Raw genomic sequence first — 20,688 nt, 5'->3', positions numbered from 1 at the left:
TTATACTTTAATAAAACTTTATTACACACACAAAAAAATAAATAAAAAAAATAAAAATAAAGTTGAGAAATTCTCTTTCTTTCCCACTTTCTAGAAAACGTAGGAAAGGTAAAAAAAAAAAAATCCATTTTCCTCTAGTTTTAATGAGATATAATTAACATACAACATTGTGTAAGTTTAAGTTGTACAACATAATGATGTGATATATGTATATATTATGAAATGACCAATAAAAGAGAAGTTTTGTTAATATTTATCAATACATAGATAACAGATTTTCTCCTTGATATGAGAATTTTCAAGATTCTCTCAGCAACTTGCAAATATATTATTACTATTCTAACAGGTAAGAGGTGATATCTCATTATGGTTTGCATTTTCCTAATGATTAGAGATACTGGGCACTTGGCTATTTGACTATATCCTTTGGAAAATACCTATTTTAGGTCATTTGCTCATTTTAATTGAATTATTACTTTTTTGCTATTGAGGTATGAGTTCTTTATATATTTCTGAATAGTAACCCAGCATCAGACATACGATTTGCTGATATTTTCTCCCATTGTTTAGGTTGGCTTTTCATTTTGTTGACTTCTTCTTTGTTGTACATAGGCTTTCTAATTTGACATTTGTACATTTATTTTTTTGTTGTGCTTTAGATGTCATATCCAACAATCCAATCCCAAGATCAAAGTCAAGAAAGTTTCCCCCTTTGTTTTCTCCAAGGATTTCTATGGATTCAGGTCTGTTACTTAAGTCTTTAGGCTGCCCAGGTGGCACGGTGGTAAAGAATCTGCCTGTCTACTCAGAAGACCCAAGAGACCCAGGTTTGATCCCTGGATTGGGAAGATCTCCTAGAGTAGGAAATGGCAACCCACTCCAGTATTCTTGCCTGAAAAATTCTATGGACAGAGAAGTCTGGCGGGCTACAGTCCATGGGGTCACAAAGAGTCTGACATGGCTGAGCACACACACACACACACACATTTAAGTCTTTAATCCATTTGATTTCATTTTCTGTGAGTGGTGTAAATAGGGTCCAATTTCATCCTTCTGTAGTGGTTATACAGTTTTCTCAGCACCATTTCTTGAAGAGACTGTCCTCTTCTTATTGCATGTTCATGGCTCCTTTATCAAACAGCAGTTGAATACATATGTACCAGTTCATTTCTGGGCTCTCTATTCTGATCCATGGGTATATGTGTCTTTTTATGCCACTGTCATATTGTTTTCATTAACATAACTTTTAAGCATAGTTTGAAAGCTGAGAGCATGATGACTCCAGTTTTGATTTTCTTTCACATGATTGTTCTGCTATTCAGGGTCTTCTATGATTCCATAGAGATTTTATAATCTTTTTTTCTATTTCTGTTAAAAATGCCATTGGAATCTGATTGAAAGAGCATTTAATCTACAAGTGAACATTTTAACACTATTAATTTTTTCCATTCTATGAACACAAGATATCTTTCCATTTTTTTCTTTCTCCATTTTTTTATCAATGTCCTATAGTTTTTGATATAAGTATCTTTCACCTCCTAAGATAAATTCATTCCTAAATATTTTATTTTTTGCATTCTATTGTAAATGGAATCTTTTTTTATTATTTTGATAGTTTGTTATTGTGTAGAAACAGTACTGATTTATGTATGTTGATTTTGTGTCCTGCAACTTTACTGAATTTATTGATTACATCTAATGGTTTTTAATTAAGTCTTCAGTATTTTCTATGTATGAAATCAACTGCATATAGAAGCAAATTTACTTTTCTCTGTCCAGGTCTGATGTCTTTTATTTCTTTTCTTATCTGAAAAACTTCTTGTACTGTGTTAAACAGGAGTGGTGAGAGTGGACACCCTCATCTTCCTGAGCTTAGAGGAAAAGCTTTTATTTTAGCTTTTCACCACTGAGTCTAAAGTTATCTATACATTTGTTATATGGACTTCATTATGTTGAGGTATATTGCCTTTATATCTACTTTGTTGAGAATTTTTTTTCATGAATGGCTGTTGAATTTTGTTAAACATATTTCATCTATTGAGATGATTTTTATCTTTCATTCTATTAATGTTGTGTATCACAGTTATGAACTTGTATATGTTGAATCATCTTTGCATCTGAGGGATGAATTTCACTTGATCATGGTGTATGATCCTTTTAATATGCTTCTGAAATGAATTTGCTTGTATTTTGTTGAGAACTTTTACATTTATTTGTTATTTCTTGCAGCATCTTTGTCTAGCTTCAGTAGCAGAGGAATGAGAGCCACATAAAATGAGTTTGAATGTATCCCCTCCTCTTTGACATTTGGGAAGTGTTTGAAAGGATTAGTGTTTATTCTTCTTTAAGTACTTGGTAATTTTCACCAGTGAAGTCATCTGGTTCTGGGCTTTTCTTTGTTGGGAGGATTTTTATTTCTGATCAATCTCTTTAGTAGTAACTGGTCTATTCAGGTTTTCTATTTTTTCATGATTCAGTCATCATAGGTTTAATGTTCTTAGAAATTTATCCATTTCCTCTTGGTTTTCCAATAAATTGGCATGTAATTTTTCATAGCCATCTTCTATGAACTTCTGTATCTCTGAAATATCTATGTCAATTATTATGTTCTCTCTTTCATTCATATATATATATATATGTGTGTGTGTATATATATATGTATGTATGTATTAGTCTTGTCTCTTTTTTGGCCAGTCTGGCTAAAGGTTTGCCAAAATTGTTTATATTTTCAAAGAACCAGGTCTTAATTTTATTATTTTATTAAATTGTTTTACAACTCTCCATTTCATTTATTTGTGCTATAATCTTTATTTTTCCTTCCTGCTGCTAATTTGGGGCTAAATTTATTCTTTTTCTAGTTATTTGAAATAAAAAGTTACGCTGTTTTTTGGACAGCTTTCTATTTCCTTGATGTGTGTGTTAATAGCTATATACTTTCTTCTTAGACCTCCTTTAAATAATTCCCATAAGTTTTGGTATATTGTGTTTCCATTACTGTTTGGGTCAAGATACTTTTCTATTTCCCCCCTTATTTTTCATTTGATTCACTGGTTGTTCAAGAGTGCGTTGTTTACTTTTCATATATTTATGTTTTCTCCAATTTTCTTCCTGTATTGATTTCTAGTTTCATATCACTGTGGTAAGAAAAGGAAAAAAAGCATGATTTTAATCTTTAATTTGCTGAGACTTGTTTTGTGGCATAACATATAATCTATCCTATAAAAACTTCCATGTGTGCCTGAGAAGAATGTGTATTCTGATGCTGTTGCATGGGAGTGTTCTATATGTGTCTATTAACTCCACTTGGTCTATAGCATTGTTAAAATCAACTATTGTCTTTATTCCCTCAATGATACATCCATTGTTGAGATAGGATGGCATTCTAGACAGGTCAGCTGTTATCATCTTGTCCTGGAAGATGGAGTTTGCTACTGGGGTCTATTTTGGGACAAAACCACTTCTGAAACTCTGAGGTGTATGTGTTGTTAGATAGGACTTGCTTGCTTTTCTGTACAAGCTTCACTGTAGGATGAGCTCTACTATTGCTCCCATCAAACTTCCTAGTGAGCTGGATTGGGAAGTATAGTAGACAGGGCTATAAATTAGCTTCCTTATCCAGGGAGGGTTGGAGAGTGGGCTCCAATGCCGGCAGAGCACATTGTAAGGGACTCCAAATCAGGCAAATCTGAACAATGAGTTTCCTGAGAAGACAGGGACAGTGGTTTTGTTCTGTAGGTGGGTATAGAAGGCTGGATGTACTGTTCAAATACCACTGTAAGTGAGGATATAGGACAGGTTATGCAGCATCCTGGGTGCTCTGGTTAGGTTTACCAGTTGGGTGGGGCTAGCGGTTGTATTGAGCATTGAATTAGCTTCAATTCTCAATTCAATGTATTGAGGATATGAAGTAGCTTCTTTACCTGGGTGAGTTCACAGACTAGGACCCAAGATTGGCAAGGCTACTGTTTAAAGACTGAATCATGCTAAACTGTGCACCAAGCTCCCTGGCAAGACCAGCATTAGTTTTGGATCTGCAGAAGGGCAAACCACTGGCTGTGTTTACTGATCACTCTGGTGCCACTGGGCAATATAGGTTTCCTGATCAGACAGTCCTGAGCTGCACTCAGTAGTAGACAGAGCTATGAACTAGCTTCTTTCTGCAGGGCTACAAACAGGCTCCAATGTTGACTGTGCTTGCCATTTGGGATCCTGAATTGGATAAAACTGCAAACCTAGTTCCCTGTCTGGATAGGATCACTGTCTTGGCTGTACAGGTGGCAAAGATGCTACTTTGAATTTCTACTTGAGCACGACCGGGAGAATGAAATGTCTGCCGAGATCTGAGAGCTGATGGCTACAAGTTCCACCCTACCCTTTTCCATCACAATCTGCAGTGGTCTAATCCTCCAAATTCCCCTTCCTGATCCTCCTGAGGCAAGACCCAAGTGAGCCTTCCATGAAGAAATCACAATTCTGGAGGAGCTAGATGTCCACCATGGACTCTCTTTTTTCCACTGGAGAAACTGTAGGCCTAGAGACACCTCTCAGTGTGGCACACAATACCGGCCTGAGAGGAGGGGGTGGTTATATGGTCAGAGTGTAGCCACTCTTATCTTTTTAATGGGTTCTTTTCAGTCTCTGTGGCCCAGGGGGTGCTTCAGTCTCATCTCCATGTCCTAGGATTTTCACAACAGTGTCCTATATATGGATATTGCTTTTGGTCTTCTCAGAGAGACTAAAGTCTGGAATGATCTGTTGCCACCTTGATGACACATGTGACTTCTTTTATTTCTTAAATCATTAAAGAAATCCATCACTGAAGCCACTGGTTTCTGGAGTTTTTGTTGTGGGAAGATTTCTGATCATGGAATTTAATTTCTCTAATTGATATGGAACTATTTCAATGTTTTTCTTCTTCATATATGTCATTTTTGGTCATTTTTACCTTTTGAATGGTATTTTTCATATCATATCCTCAAGAATTTATGGCATACAACTTGTTTATTACATCAAAATATTTATTTGCACTATATGATATCCACTTTCTTTTTTTATTGAGGTTATAGTTGATTTACAAAATTAGTTTTCAAGTACACAACAGTGTTATAAAATCTTTATACTCCATTTAAACTTATTATAAAATATTGACTATACTCCTTTGCTGTAAAATATATCCTTGTGGCTTATTTATAATAGTAGTTTGCACCTCTCAGTTCTCTGTCTCCATTGGTAACCACTAGTTTGTTCTCTGTATCTGTGAGTCTATAACTGTTTTGTTATATTCATTCATTTGTTTTATGTTTTAGGATTCCCGTATAAGACATAATACACAGCAATTTTCTTTCTCTGTCAGATTTATTTTCCCAAGTATAATACCCTCCTGGTTCATCCACATTACTGTAAATGGCATCATTTCTTTTTTTATGACCGAGCAGAATTCTATTATGTGTATATACTCTGATTAAACAACTTAGGTTTCTTTCCTATTTTGTCTATTGTAGATAATGCTATTATGAAGAATGGAATGCATGTATATATTCAAATTAGCATTTGGGGGTTTTGATTTTACATATAGATATATATACACCCAAGAGTATATTGCTGGGTCATATCATAGTTTTGTTTTTAGTTTTCTGAGGAACCTCATACTGTTTTCCAAGTGACTACACCAATTTATACTCTTACCAACAGTGTACAAGTGTTTGCTTTTCACCACATCCTCCTGAACATTTTTTTTAATAGCTATTCTGATAGGTGTGAGGTGGTATCTCATTGTGGTTTTGATTGGCTTATTGATGATTAGCAATGTTGAACATACTTTCATGTGTCTGTTGGCCATCTGGAGGTTTTCTTTTGGAAATTGTCTATTGGGGCCTTCTGACCAATTTTTAATCAGGCTTTTTTTTTTAACATATTAACTTTTATGAGCTGTTTGTATATCTTCTGTATTAATCCCTTATGAGTCATAGCATTTGCAAATACTTTCTCTCATGCACCAGATAATCTTTCAATTTTGTGAATGGTTTCTTTTGCTGTGCAAAAGATTTTAAGTTGAATTAGATCTCATTTAAATTTTTTTTTAAATTTCTTTCACTTCAGGAGACATTTTAAAAAAATATTGGTACAATTTATGTCAAAGAGTGTTCTGCTTATGTTTTCTTCTAGGAGTTTTAGGGTTTCAGGCCTTATATTTAGGTCATTAATCCATTTTGAGTTTATTTGTGTATACTAAGTGAGGAAATGTTCTAATCTCACTCTTTTATATGTTGCTTTCTCCAGCACCACTTGTTGAAGAGATTTTCTTTTCTCCACTATATATTCTTGCCTCTTTTGCTGTGGATTAATTGACCTTAAGTGTGTGGGTTTCTTTCCAGCCTATCTATTCCATTCCACTGATCATGTCTAGTGTGTGTCAGTACCATTCTGGTTTGATTGCTGTAGCTTTGCAGTATCATCTGAAGGCAAGAAAGCATGATGTTTCCAGCTCTGTTCCTCTTTCTCAAGATTATTTTGGCTGTCTGGAGGCCTTCTGTCTTTTCATACAAATTTCAAAGTTATTAGTTCTAATTCTGTGAAAAATGCCCTCAATATATCCATTGGAACTCTTTCACCTTGAAACTGGCACTTTGTGAGGTGTTTCTTTTTTCAGTACAGTTAAGTATTCATCAGGTTTTCATCTTTTAAAAATAATTTTTGCTTTCACTGATTTTCTCTATAGACTATTTTGTGTTTATTTGTGATTTTATTTTTATATTTCATTCTTTCTAATTGCTTTGAACTAAATTTATACTTCTTTCTCTAGCTTCATAACTTAGAGCTTTATCATTGATTGAATACCTTCTTCCTTTTTTAATATAAGCATTTAAAGATATAAACTCCATTTTAATATAGATCATTTTCTTCATCCACATAATAATAGTTTGACAAGTTATTTTTTCATTGTGCTTGAATTCTAATTTTTTTGTGTGATTTTCCTTTAACTTATGAATTATTAGGAACATTTTTAAAATTTTCAAATATTTTCCAAATATTCTTTAGTTGCAGGCATGCTGGGTTGCTTCAGTCATGTCTGACTCTGTTTGATCATGTGCACTATAACCCTCCAGGCTCCTTTATCCATGGGATTCTTTAGGCAAGAATAGTGGAGTGGGTTGCCATACTCTTCTCCAGTTAACACTCGTTAACAATTTCTAATTTAATTCTCTTATAGTCAAACAATATACTCTGCTTGATTTCAGCTTCTGCATTTTGAGACTTGTGAATATTTCCTTTGTACTCAAAAGGACTGTTGATTATATAGTCGTTGAATGAAATTTTCCTAAATATCAATATAAGTTGTTAGTATTGTCTGAATCCTTTACTATGTTTATGGACTTTTTGATTACTTATTTCTTCCAATACACTGAAAATCATATTTAAGTCCCTAAGTATATTTCTTTCTATTTCTTCTTTAGCTTTGTCAGCTTTTGATTATAAATTTTGCTTATGTATTTAGAATCCTTATTATTAGATACATAGGTACTTAGAATTGTTATAGCTTCCTAATCAATTGACACTGTATCATTATTAAATTATTCTGTTAATATTAAAACTTTTATTTCTCTATTTCTCGAAAAGCTCAAAACTAGAGTGGATTTTATTTTACTCCCACATTTATCATATTTGGCACCTGTACTTCCCTAATTTTGATCTGAGTTTTCATCTGATATCATGTGTTTTAGCTTAAATAACTCTCTTTCCTGCAGATCTACTTTTGATGAATTATTTCAGTTCCTGTTTATCTGAATCTATCATCATTTGTCTTCATTTTTGCAGGGTATTTTCATAGGATGTAGACTTTTAGTTTGATACATTTTTTCCTTCAGTCCTTTAACAATGTCTTTCCATTGCTTTCTGGTTTGCATTGTTTCTGGTGAAACAGAAGCAGTATTACTCATCATTATATTTCACAATATGTAACGTGCTTTTTCTCCCAGGATACTTAAATTTTTTTTTAATCTTTTGTTTGAAATAATTTATGTAGTATGTGATGACATATTTTATCTTTATTTTGAGATTTGCTGACTTCTTGGATATATGGATTAATGGTTTTTCATCAAATTTGAGATATTTAAGTCAGTGTTTCTTATATATTTCCCACCCCAATATCTCAAAATTTGCCTTCTGTATACATAATTGAACTTATATACCAGTTTATATTGTTTTATAGGTAATTAAGGCTTTGTTCATTTTTTTCCCAGCCTTTTTCCCTTAGGAATTTTGTTTGAATTATTTCTGTTTCTCCTACTATCACAGATTCTAACTTGTTGATAAGTTCATCCAAGCAATTTTTAATTTCAGACACTGTATTTTTCAGTCCCTGAAATTCCATTGTTCTATTTTCATAGTTTTTATTTAGCTACTGAGATTTTTCATCTGTTTACTAATTATAGCCACTCTTTAACTTGTTAAAAAAAAAAAAAAAACAGGTGAAAGCTTTTATTTTTTTTTTAAGTTTGTTTGTTAATTCCAATATCTACATCCTTTATAAGTCTGCTACTTATTTTGGGGGAGGTGGGTGAGTTATGTTTTCTATGTTTCTAGGTATATAACATATTTTAATTGTATGATTGATATTGTGAATGCTGTTTTGAGAATTCATTTTTATATTTTTTGAAGAGTAGACTTTGTTCTGTCAGGCAGCTAGTTCATAAGCAAATGAATTCAATTCCTTCAAGGTTTAATTTGAAGGTTTATTATAAGGAGTTTACAGTAGTTTTATTCCTAATACTTTTTCTTTCTGGGCTCTGAGTTGAACTCAGGGCTTTTACTGAAAGATCTATTTTTGCTGTTCATTGCTCCAAAGTCTCCAAGCATTGTGCAACTTGCATATTCTCTATTTGCTTCTCTTTCTGAGATAGGCCCTTTACCTACACAGCTAAGTACTGAGATAAAGACTTAAGACATCCTTTACATAGTTTGCTGAAGTTCTTTTCTATATAGCTCCCATCCTGTGGTACTTATCCTGCAAATTTCAGCCACCACAATAGCCTCAAACTAATTCTCCCTGTCTTAATGGATCAGTTGTGCTTTTCTTGGATGCCATTCCCTTACAATGTGCCGCAAATGTGTCACCAGTAGGAAACTACAGGTTTATTTCACCTTTCATGCCTCAATTGTCTTACTGTCCAATATCTGACTATAGTTGTTTAATGAATTTTGTAAAGTTTTAGAATTGATTTCTGTAGAGATACTAGGCTGGCAACATTTACTCCATCATATCCAGAAGCATAAGTCTGAAAATTTTGTTGTTAAATAATTGAGAATTCTTTATCAAGTAACCAATATGTATTATAATAATTTAAACTTATTCAAGTATCTCCTTTATTAAGGATCTTAAAAACTATATGTATAGAATCGATTGAATATTTTATAAATATGATTATAGAATTTAAATACAATATACTTTCAAAAGTATTTAAGAATATGTTTGTTTGTTTGTTTACTATTTTCGATTAATTTAAAGACAGAGACACTTTTTTAGAAGACTAATCTGAACTACAGAAAATCACTGAATCTTTTGGAGTGTGTTTAAAAAAGACAGAAAAGAAACATCCCATGTTCTGAAGTTAATCACTGTCAAAATGTAGAGAGAAAGCTCATATTTGAGAATGAAACTAACATGGCTTGGACTATCTTTTATATATAAGAATTCATTGTTTTAAAGCCTAGTTTATTCTCTTTGGTTTATCATCTGTATTTCTTACTTCAAAGTATGTAAGACGTATGAATTAAAGTATACACTGCTAACAGAATGACTCTTCTACTACCTTCGGAGTTAAATATTGAAGTCTTTACACAAATGACTGTTTAATTTTCCTTTGAGAGGTAGCATAAAAGATTTTATTTTAAGCATAAAGAAAATCAAATCATACTCACTCTGCTACAAGCACCAGTAGTGGTCTCACAGACTGTGAGGATGGAGATGTTCTGAGGTCGATTCAACCATCTGACCACCGTCTTGGTGTTGCTTACCCATTTAACCATAGTGATATAGTATTCTCTAGTTTGGAAACAAAATTAGAATTTACATTTAGAGCCAGAGAACCTGCATAGTTCCAAAAATTATACTTGTTATTTTATATACAGAATAAAGGAAACACTTTAAGGATGTCATGTTACATTAATATATATATATATACATGTGCTTCTTCAAGTATTGACATATATAAATACAAATTATGTGTATGCATATATATGTAAACATGTGCACATTTACAAATATACAGAAAATCTGAGACTAATTTTAAAACTGGATGATTTCACAGAAGGAACATTTTAGAAAAATAAAAATAATCAAAATGCTACACCTTTATAAATAATTTGTTAATTTTTGTTGATTAGTACAGTACTAACATATGTGCAAAATAAGTAAAAACTTTCTAAGCTATATTCTATTTTACTTTTTCAAAAATATTCAATAATAAATTAAAATGCAAATCTTATTATTGATTTAATAATTATTTCTTAGGTATGACTTCCATGCCATCTCACTTTATCCATGGGGACTTGAGGTGCAGAGTCATGAATAGTTTGTTTTGGTCTTTTTGCTTGTGGGACAAGGGCCACTCTCAATCTTATTTATAATACTTCCTACAATTTTGCTTTTCTAGCTTATTCATTTGAAAAAGTTTAAAGCATACAAAGAATCAAATGGAGAGTAATGAAGGGCTACTGAATTTTAGGTATATTGAGGATGCTAATTATGATGACTATGATGTCCTCAGACTGGTAGTGGACTGGGGAAAGTTATATTTTTCCCTTACAGTTTATATTTTTTCATTAGAGAGTCTGTGTTTGGAAATTTACATAGTATGTCACAAAATCCCCCAATCCACACATAACAAAGGCACTCATCCATAATTCAATTTATGATAAGAAAAATTTAACAAAATTGCCCAGTTTAAGAATATATGGGATGCTTTAGAAATGGTTTGAAAAATGCCATCCATGTATATTATGTTAAAATTAATCCATCAGATTTTTATATGACTGAGAAGAAAAACACTTATGAAAGAAAAACCTTCTGTCCTTAGACACATCTGGGTTAGACATTCAGCTACCTGAATCTCACATTATTAACATTATTGAGTAGTTAGTGCTATCTCTAGAAAATGTGTTAGCCCATCAAAGAGAAAAAAATATCAGTGGAAAGACAAGCATAACTTGTTACACAGTGAATCCTGCCATATCTTCTTCAACAAGCTCTTCAAGGCACCCAGTAGCTTTCACAACCAGGTGAGTCCCACATGAAAATTGCCTAGAAACTTAGTGAAGTCATAGAATAAAGTTCCCTCAATAAAGTTAACAAAGCAACTTTGAATAAAATATGCAACTGATTTATGACTAATCTTTGGCCAAATCAATGGAACTTGTAATTCTTAAAAAATATATCTCTCTCTATATATCTATATCTTGTTCATTTTCACTATGCTTTATTTTAAACTGATTTATTTTACATGTATTATGTTTGGCAGTATGAATACTAAAAAGGAAAAAATATAAGCATCAGCTTTTAAGAAATACTTAGACATTTTAGCATGGAGAAGAATGATAATGCATACTATAATCAATCAGGAAAAAATGCTGAATTGAGATAATATATATTTATCATTAATTGGCATAAAAGTTCAAAACTGAAGGAAAACAAATTTGATTGTTACAAACAACTGATCCTAGATTGCAAAATCAAAGTGCCCATATTTATTGAAAAATGATGCCAGATGGAAGAATTTTATAAATGATCAGAAATTTGTCTCAATTAACTAAAGTGAGTGGTAGTATACTTTGTGCCAAATGAGAACTAACATGAATTATTTTTAAAATAGATAACAACAGGAACAACAAATAAAATTTAAATATTCATTTTGAGTGTTTTTCCTTTCAATATACTCCTCAAGTGAAATGTTTTAAGAACATATTTGCAATGTCTTCCCAGATATTGATACATTATATTTTTACCTATGATAGGAAATCTTGACTTAAAAGAAAATTTTTATTTATAAAAACAATTAAAATTCAAATAAAAACAAAATTCAACTGGTGCAAATTTGGTGAATAAATGATTTTTAAAAGGAAATTAACTTAGGTGTAAAATTAAGTTAAAAATCATTATTTATAGTCATACCACTTATATTTCTCTTTGATCAAATAATATTATTTTGTGCATTTGTGCATAATGTGTCTTATGTTCATAAGCAAAATTTAGTCTTATGTGAGACATTTTAGTACACATATTCATAAGGATTAGAGTTCTCCACAAAATAAAACTTGTAAAGTTCATTGGGATAATTTCAAACCATTGAAATCTCCGTGATAAAGTGTTGGAAATACCCAAAATGAAAGATAAAGTGGAACTTGACACCTAAAAAGGGGAGGGCAGATCACATCCCATATTCTTTCTTTCTTTGTTTCAAGATCCTAGGTGCACATCTCCTTATGATTCATAAAGACTTTTTCAGTTTGCATGTAAATATTTAGGGTTGCTCTGAATGAGGAAGTAAGGACATGCCCTTACCTGAAAAGGCCACACTATTTGGCCTGCCTGTTGCAAATGTGGCTGTCCTCCTGGAACTTCATCTCATGAACACATTAGATCTGGTGTCCCACAACCAGTGGCCAGCAAAACTGTCCCTTCCTTCTAACTGGCTTTCCTGCTTGTTCCTAGTCTCCGTGGCTCTGGATTACCCAGGAAGTCCTCAAGGATTTCTCTGGTCCTCTTGAGCCACAGAGACAGAGACAAGCAGATTAGAGGGATTGCACTCAAGTAAAGAAAGACTTTCTACTAGCTGGGTGGTCTGGTACAGGAGATCTAATTGTTCAAAAGGGTGTGTGAAATGGAGGTGCCAGCATCACCAGCAGACAGGTGCCAGTCACACCTGTGTTTTCACTGGCTTCCTGTCCAATCACTCCCCTTTGTTCACAACAATCTTTGTGCAAATATGCTCACATGCTTCCAGATAATCCAAGATCTCTGCCCATTAATGTATTGTGATGACATTCATGACTAACTCACAGCTAGGTCCTCTGTTGCTGCTGCTAAGTCACTTCAGTCGTATCAGACTCTGTGCGACCCCATAGACGGCAGCCCACCAGGCTCCCCGTCCCTGGGATTCTCCAGGCAAGAACACTGGAGTGGGTTGCCATTTCCTTCTCCAATGCACGAAAGTGAAAAGTGAAAGTGAAGTCGCTCAGTCGTATCCGACTCCTAGCGACCCCATGGACTGCAGCCTACCAGGCCCCTCCATCCATGGGATTTTCCAGGCAAGAGTACTGGAGTGGGTTGCCATTGCCTTCTCCGAGGTCCTCTGTAGACCTCTGTTATTAATAGTAAATATGCATTACTTATAAGAAGGGTCATTTCCCTAAAAAAGATACATTTATTAATTATATTTTTGGAAGGCATAGACATTCATTGGAAAAATAAGAGATGCAGACTAGATATGCTTCAATTAAATAGGAATAAAAAGCATGGCAGTTTTAAGCCCAGAGTGACAGTGGCAGAGCATCACATGAATGAAACAGTCTGAAAACAATAGGTCACAAAGGCTGAATGAAAAAAGAAAGATTTCAGGTAAACAAAATAATGTCAAAGATGGAGAGTAAGGAGAACCTAAAGATAAACCATTATTTTTATTCTTCAGCCTAGAGATGAATGAACACAGGAGAAGATCACTTCTCCAAAACAGTGTGACAATTCGCTACCATGTAGAAAAATCTACATGACTCATTATTATAAAAAGATTTCCTCTAAAAGTTAATTATATATTTTTAAGTTCATACCTAAATTCTCTAACATCTATGGGAATACTGCACCTAATAAATATGGAAGTATTGCTACTAATGTTGGCACCAATAAACTAATTTGTATATTTATATATCTAATGGGGCTTCTCTGGTGGCTCAGATGGTAAAGAATCCACCTGCAGTGCGGGAGATGTGGGTTCAATCCCTGAGTTGGGAAGATCCCCTGGAGTTGGGCACGGTAACCCACTCTAGTACTCTTGCCTGGAAAAAAATCCATAGACAAAGGAGCCTGGCAAGCTACAGTCCATGGGGTCGCAAAGAGTTGGACAAAACTGAGCGACTAAGTACACACCCATATATCTAACAGTTACAAAAATAAAGAGTTTTTGTTAGTTTTGAATGATTTAAGAATACCATGGTAAATAAGATTGGGAAGACAGATAAAGGAAAATAAGTTATAAAGGATACCTAAAGTACCACAAAGGGCTTCCCTGGTGACTCAGATGGTAAAGAATGCACCTGCAATGCGGGAGACCTGGGTACGATCCCTGGGTTGGGAAGATCCCCTGGAGGCAACCCACTCTAGTATTCTTGCCTGGAGAATCCCCCAAAACAGAGGAGCCTGGCAGGCTACAGTCCATGGGGTTGCAAAGAGTTGGACATGACCTAAGCGACTCAGCACACAGCACAAAGTATCACCTAGGGTAAACTCTATGTCCAAAAGACACTGATGCAGTTGAAACAGTTATATAATCTACAATGCATTTGAGAAAAATATGGCAAGTTTTCAGGAAAAGCACAAATAATACTAAGATAAATCATCTTGTATGTATAGGCTTGTGTGTGTGTCTGTATGTGTTTGTGTGTGTGGAGAGAGAGAAAGAGAGAGAAAGACTGAAACACACACACACACACACACACACACACACACACACACTATACATACACAAAGACAGAAAAAGAGACAGGGACAGAAACAGAACCAGAAACAGAGACAGAAACAGAGACTTTTCACATGGCTTCAGATAAATTATTGTGTATCCTGGTGGACATCTCCAACTCACCCCTAAAGTAATAACCATGATAAATTTCTTAAGGTCAACATTATCCTTAAATCATTTGCATTGAATAGTCTCCATTTGCCAGATCTAGTCTGGAATTTGCCCCTTGCTTCCACGTTTCCAGAGCCTGAACTCGACCAACAGGTTCCCTAGCCCAAGAGAGACCTCTGGAGGAACTCAAAGCTTTAGAGGAGAGGATTCAGTTTTATTCTCTGGACACTCTCCCCCCATTAGGATCTGGTTTGGCAATTACTGAATTGTTCTACCTGCTGGTCCATCCTGTTCTTTTACTACAGGCCTTTTCAGGCTTCTTAAGTGAGTCTGCCCCTTGTTTCTTCAGTCCTGAGGCAGTAAAAGCTTTATGCTATTGCAGACTCTTTTGTTGCATTCCCATCTCTGTGAGTTTCCTTTTAATCCTTCCCATATCTTTGCTGCTGCTGCTGCTGTTGCTGCTAAGTCACTTCAGTCGTGTCCGACTCTGTGTGACCCCATAGACGGCAGCCCACCAGGCTCCCCCGTCCCTGGGATTCTCCAGGCAAGAACACTGGAGTGGGTTGCCATTTCCTTCTCCAATACATGAAAGTGAAAAGTGAAAGTGAAGTCGCTCAGTCATGTCCGACCCTCAGCGACCCCATGGACTGCAGCCTACCAGGCTCCTCTGTCCATGGGATTTTCCAGGCAAGAGTACTGGAGTGGGGTGCCATTGCCTTCTCTGCATATCTTTGCTAAAGGTCCCTTAATTAATGCATTTCAATTGCACCTCTTGAGTGTGTCATCTTTTTAATTTTCAGAACCCTGACCAATAAATTAAGAAAAATGATAACTCTTAGATCTCAAATGTGTATCTAACCAGGGAGGGCACAATAGTTTTCTAGCAAATTTCCATACGGCTAAAGTACTGAGTATTAACTATTATAGATACTGAAAATCCTAAAGCAAAATCAAGAGAAAGTATGAGATTAATTTCCCTTTGATGTGCAGATAAATGTAGCATTCTTTGATTTGCATCATAGAATATTTCTATGTTGTTCATGCTTGTGTGTTTTTAGACCCATTAAACTAACACCTGTGCTTAGAGAGGCTAAATATAGGTGATAGGAAATTGGACTAAAGTGTTCATCAAGAATAAATGAATAAGGAAATGCATAAGGAAACATGAAAACTGAAGCATGGGGAATATTTGAAAACACCATTTTGAAGTAAACTTTGATTTTGAGTTTTCCAACAAAAAGAGTAAATTATACACGTTGGTGCATTTCACATATAACAAATTGCAGCTATATAATTGTTGTGTTGTTGTTTAGTCATTAAGTTGTGTCTAACTCTTTGCAACCCCATGGGCTATAGGCTGCAGGGTCCTATGTCTGTAGGATTTGCCAGGCAAGAATACTGGAGTAGGTTGCCATTTCCTTCTCCAAGTTACATAATTATGGAAGAAAAACAAAACATGCTAACATGCTACATATATTGTGTAGATAAGGTATTACCTGACTCTTCCAAATGTAGATCAAATTCATTGCCAGAACAACATACCTGAATTACACCTAAGAACTTTTTCTTCACAGGATGCTTCTTCATTCTTAGAGGGATCTAGTACATCATTCTATATTTCTATAAATTGGATTTCCAACATTTAAAGATATGCAATATCTTTTTGCAATGGGTACCTAACTTGATCACATTTTACCTCAAATATTAAAGAGAAATGTGCTTAACTAATACTCTAATAGTGACAACTGATTCCACCTTTAGAAATTTTTGTATTTGATGACACTACCATGTCCTATCTGGTGAATTCATTAGAAAGGCTCTTAAGTAATAGTATCAAGAAAGAAATCTGGACATTATAAAATTGACTTCCACTTTAAAGATTTTAAAAATTAATGAAAATTAGAAATTATTATTTTAAGATGAGGGCATTCAGTCCCAGAGAGAGATAAAGTGACTTATCCAAGGTCATATAGTAAAGTGGTAGTAGATATATAACTCAGACACTCCAATCCAGTGCCCTTTCTGTTAGTTCAGAGTGCTAAACAAATCAGAGAAAGTATAGATCACAAAACATATCAATAATTTTCATAATCGCTTCATTTGTGTGTAAAACTTTCACTGCTGGTAAACCGAGTTCAGAAGTTGAAGTTTCATCTGATTTGGTCAACCTACACTGTATTCTATATGTCAATTTTGTGATAAAAGTATTTTATCACAATCTAGATGTAATGCTCTATAACTTGAAAGATGTTTTATTTCACTTTCTATCTCTCCTGCCAACTAATCTTAAGATTCTACGTCAAGCATACTTTTACTTTGGACTTCATCTTTTCCGTCAATAATAGGAAAAGTCGATACTAGATGGTTAATGGAGGCCTTTCCAGTGGAAGCATTACGTATATTTTTAACAACTCTTCAAGCAGGAAAAATGTCCACAGACTGAAGGCTGCACTATCTGTGAAAACCCCAAATATGATGAAAATTTCCCAAATATGTCAATGGAACACTAAGTGGTATTTCAACTTCAATTAGTCACCCTGTAATTATTTTTGATATTAAAAAAACAAACTATAAGCTTAGTTATATCATTCAATATAGTGTAAATTATATGGTTGGGAAGATCCCCTGGAGAAGAAAATGGCATCCCACTCCAGTACTCTTGCCTGGAAAATCCCATGGATGGAGGAGCCTGGTAGGCTACAGTCCATGGGGTCACAAACAGTCAGACATGACTGAGCGACTTCACTCACTTGTAGTGTAAAATCTCCAGGGATGTTGTAAATTTTCACCAGGTTAAAAATTTGAAAAGTCAATTTACAAGTTTGAGATCACTGTGGATTTCACAATCCACATGATTATTTTATTAGCTGTTCAGTTATTGGAGATTTTACTAATACTAAAATATTGGAGATTTTACTAATATTAAAATGATGCTTTTGATCCATATGATGTATTTCTTTTGTCCCTTCTGCTGGTGCTGCTGCTGCTGCTAAGTCGCTTCAGTTGTGTCCGATTCTGTGCGACCCCATAGATGGCAGCCCACCAGGCTCCCCCTTCCCTGGGATTCTCCAGGCAAGAACACTGGAGTGGGTTGCCATTCCCTTCTCCAATGCATGAAAGTGAAGGCGCTCAGTCGTGTCCGACTCTTAGCGATCCCATGGACTACAGCCCACCAGGCTCCCCCATCCATGGGATTTTCCAGGTAAGTGTACTGGAGTGGGGTGCCACTGGCTTCTCTGTACTAGGGCTTAAATAAATGGGATTTTTACGTAGGCTATTTAAAGCAAAATCGCATTAAATTTTTCTGCCTGGAGAACAAAGCTAGGGAATCATTGGCAAGTTAACAGGGAAAAAGTTGGAATGGCACACACATTTTAGGAAGATGGTACTCTTTTAAGGAGAGACATTTAAAAATATGGAGCAGTTATTTTCAGGAAGAAAATTCAATAGAAAATTATCCTTTGCCCCCATCTCTCTCACACATGTCTCCTGCTGAAGATCTAATTCTTGCTATCAGTATATTTAGTCATTTTGTGGTGCTGGTAATCACCTTAAAACTCTAAATTCTTCCTGGGAACAAGAAGAGATTCAGAATGAGTTCATTCTTACACTAATGGAGGCAACTTCAGTTTTATTTTCAAGTGAATTTGTTGAGCTGATCACATCTCTCTCCAAATGCCGACAAAATGATCATTGGAGTTAATAGATCTATTTTCTGGTAAAAGTGAAATTGAAATTACATACCTTGATTTAAAGCTATCTGGTGGCATGAGTTCCAAAGTATGAGTTGGTCCATATAGGTTTACAACATATAATTTGATTGTTGGGTTCACTTGACCTGCCTTTGAGAAAATGAAAGTTGCAATGCAAATATATTAAGCATTGGAATATATTGAGAAAGAAAGAAAATGCATTTTGATTCTTTTGCAATTTTGTGTTAGAATGGGAAAAACGTTTAATTTCTCTGGAGTAGAAATGATTTTAAATTCAACAACTTGATTGCTTTCAATTGTTTTTGTAGATTGCTGCTTCTCAAGCATTTTAGTCAGACAATTAAAGGTGATAGAAAATCATGATGACTTTATTCATTAGGCAGAACTACTGTGTTCTTCCCCTAGAATGACACTAGAATGGCTGGCTTTACAAAACAACTCACACTATAGGATATGAAATGCAAAGGGAAGAGAGCTTGGTTAATTTAAAAGTAAGAAGAGGGAGAAGAAAGAAAAAGAAAACATACCAAATCCTGGTGCTTAAAATTCCACAATACCTAATCTACTCCATACATTAGTCATCACAGGCTTTCTTTTAAATTATAATGAATACTAAAATGAGGTATAAATTCCCGTAGGATGTAGTATGGAGCAGATTGCCCTCACTATGCACCTAGCTTGAAGACTAGAAAGACAGTGGTAAGAAACTGTAATTTGAGTCTATCAAACCAAAATTTGTGAAATAGTAACTAGGCTGTATAGCAGTTAGTATGTTTCTGGCTCCTCATGTGTGTTAAAGCACCACATGCATTATCTTATTGTATGTTCCTACTACAGTCCTAAGATCTATTTAAAACCATTTCCCAGATGGAGAAGCTAAGGAAATTGTTCAAGGGGAAGCATCCAATAACTAAGGGAGCCAGTATTTAACCCCAGGATGCTCTTAACTGCTCTAGTTATGCTTCAGTTCATTCCTAGGCAATCATCATCTAAGTTTTTAAAATATACTGTGAACTTTTAGGGAGCAGACCTGGGAACTTAAATCAATGTATCGCAAGTATGTTGGATGAATGAATGAAAGAATGTTTGTGTGAATAAATAATAGAATCAACTGACTACTTGTAGCTCAATGTGTTTCTAAAAAACACATCACCATCATTGTGGTCTAGCTGCTTTGTGAAGAGAAGACCACGTGAGATATACAAAGGACAAGGAAATTAAAAGTGAGCTGAATTAAAAGACCTGGTAAAAACCAAAGGAGAATAATAGCGCTGATTTAAAGATAATGAAGATTCACATTCAAGGAATTGGTACTAACAAAATCCAGAATTAAATTAGGACCAGAAGCAACATGATGTGTTCCACCAACAATCAGTAATAGCTCCTCAAGAATATCTTGTTAACTTATTAAAAATAAGGAGCATGGAGGGGAGGAAGGAGGGATGAATAGATGAAGAAACAGGATTTGTAGAGCAGAGAAAAATACTCTGTATCTTTCATTACACATCTGTCCAAATTCATAGAATACATGAACCAAGGTTGAACCATAATGCAAACTCTGGACTTCGGGTGATTACAATGTGTCAATGGGGTTTCATCAGTTGTATCAAACCCACTAGTGGGGGATGTTGAGTGGCAAAAAGGGGTTATATAGGGCACAAATATTTTCCTTCCTCTCAAGTTTGTTGTGAATCTTAAACTGCTCTGAAAAAAGACAGTCTTCATTTAAAAAAACTGACTAGTACATCTGTGGAAGTGTATCACACACAAGTCAGGAGTTTGATCCAAAGAAAGGAGTCTGGAAAAACTTTCATTTTAGAAATGTGGTGACCATAAACAGAGATTATGAAAATGGTTCATATGATAAAGGCCTTCCTGGAAAATAAGCAATGAACTTGCCTCACAGAGAAGCCTCTGGTGCCAAATTTTGTAAAGCTTTTTATTCTGAAACGCTCCAGTGCCTAGGTTCCTCTGTCTTGAGCAATATACCCTTCTTCCTCCCTTAGTAACTTTTTCACATCACTTTTGTTGTAATTAAACTGCCATGTTCTGCCCTGAAAGTATTGGTCTTTCTCTGTATTTTTTGAGTCTAATCATTTCTTTAGCTTGATCAAATATGCTAAAATTTAGGGTGGGGA

At 34.7% G+C, this 20,688-nt stretch overlaps 1 protein-coding gene across 3 annotated transcripts in view; it reads right to left on the bottom strand.

Moving 5' to 3' along the window:
- DPP10 (dipeptidyl peptidase like 10) overlaps positions 1-20,688 on the bottom strand; it is an 811,290-nt gene that overhangs the window by 100,324 nt on the left and 690,278 nt on the right. For all 3 annotated transcript variants that reach the window (XM_061439625.1, XM_061439633.1, XM_061439629.1), the window contains exons 10-11: positions 18,582-18,679; positions 9,919-10,042 (exon numbers count right to left, since the gene is read on the bottom strand). In XM_061439625.1, the coding sequence (XP_061295609.1) occupies positions 9,919-10,042; positions 18,582-18,679 (222 nt within the window). The remainder of the gene's footprint in view (positions 1-9,918; positions 10,043-18,581; positions 18,680-20,688) is intronic.

The sequence above is a fragment of the Bos javanicus genome, chromosome 2 (genome assembly GCF_032452875.1).
Source record: "Bos javanicus breed banteng chromosome 2, ARS-OSU_banteng_1.0, whole genome shotgun sequence".
In the NCBI taxonomy this organism is placed as follows: Eukaryota; Metazoa; Chordata; class Mammalia; order Artiodactyla; family Bovidae; genus Bos; species Bos javanicus.
Note: the sequence above shows the minus strand (reverse complement) of the source record. Positions and strands in the feature narration are given on the sequence as shown.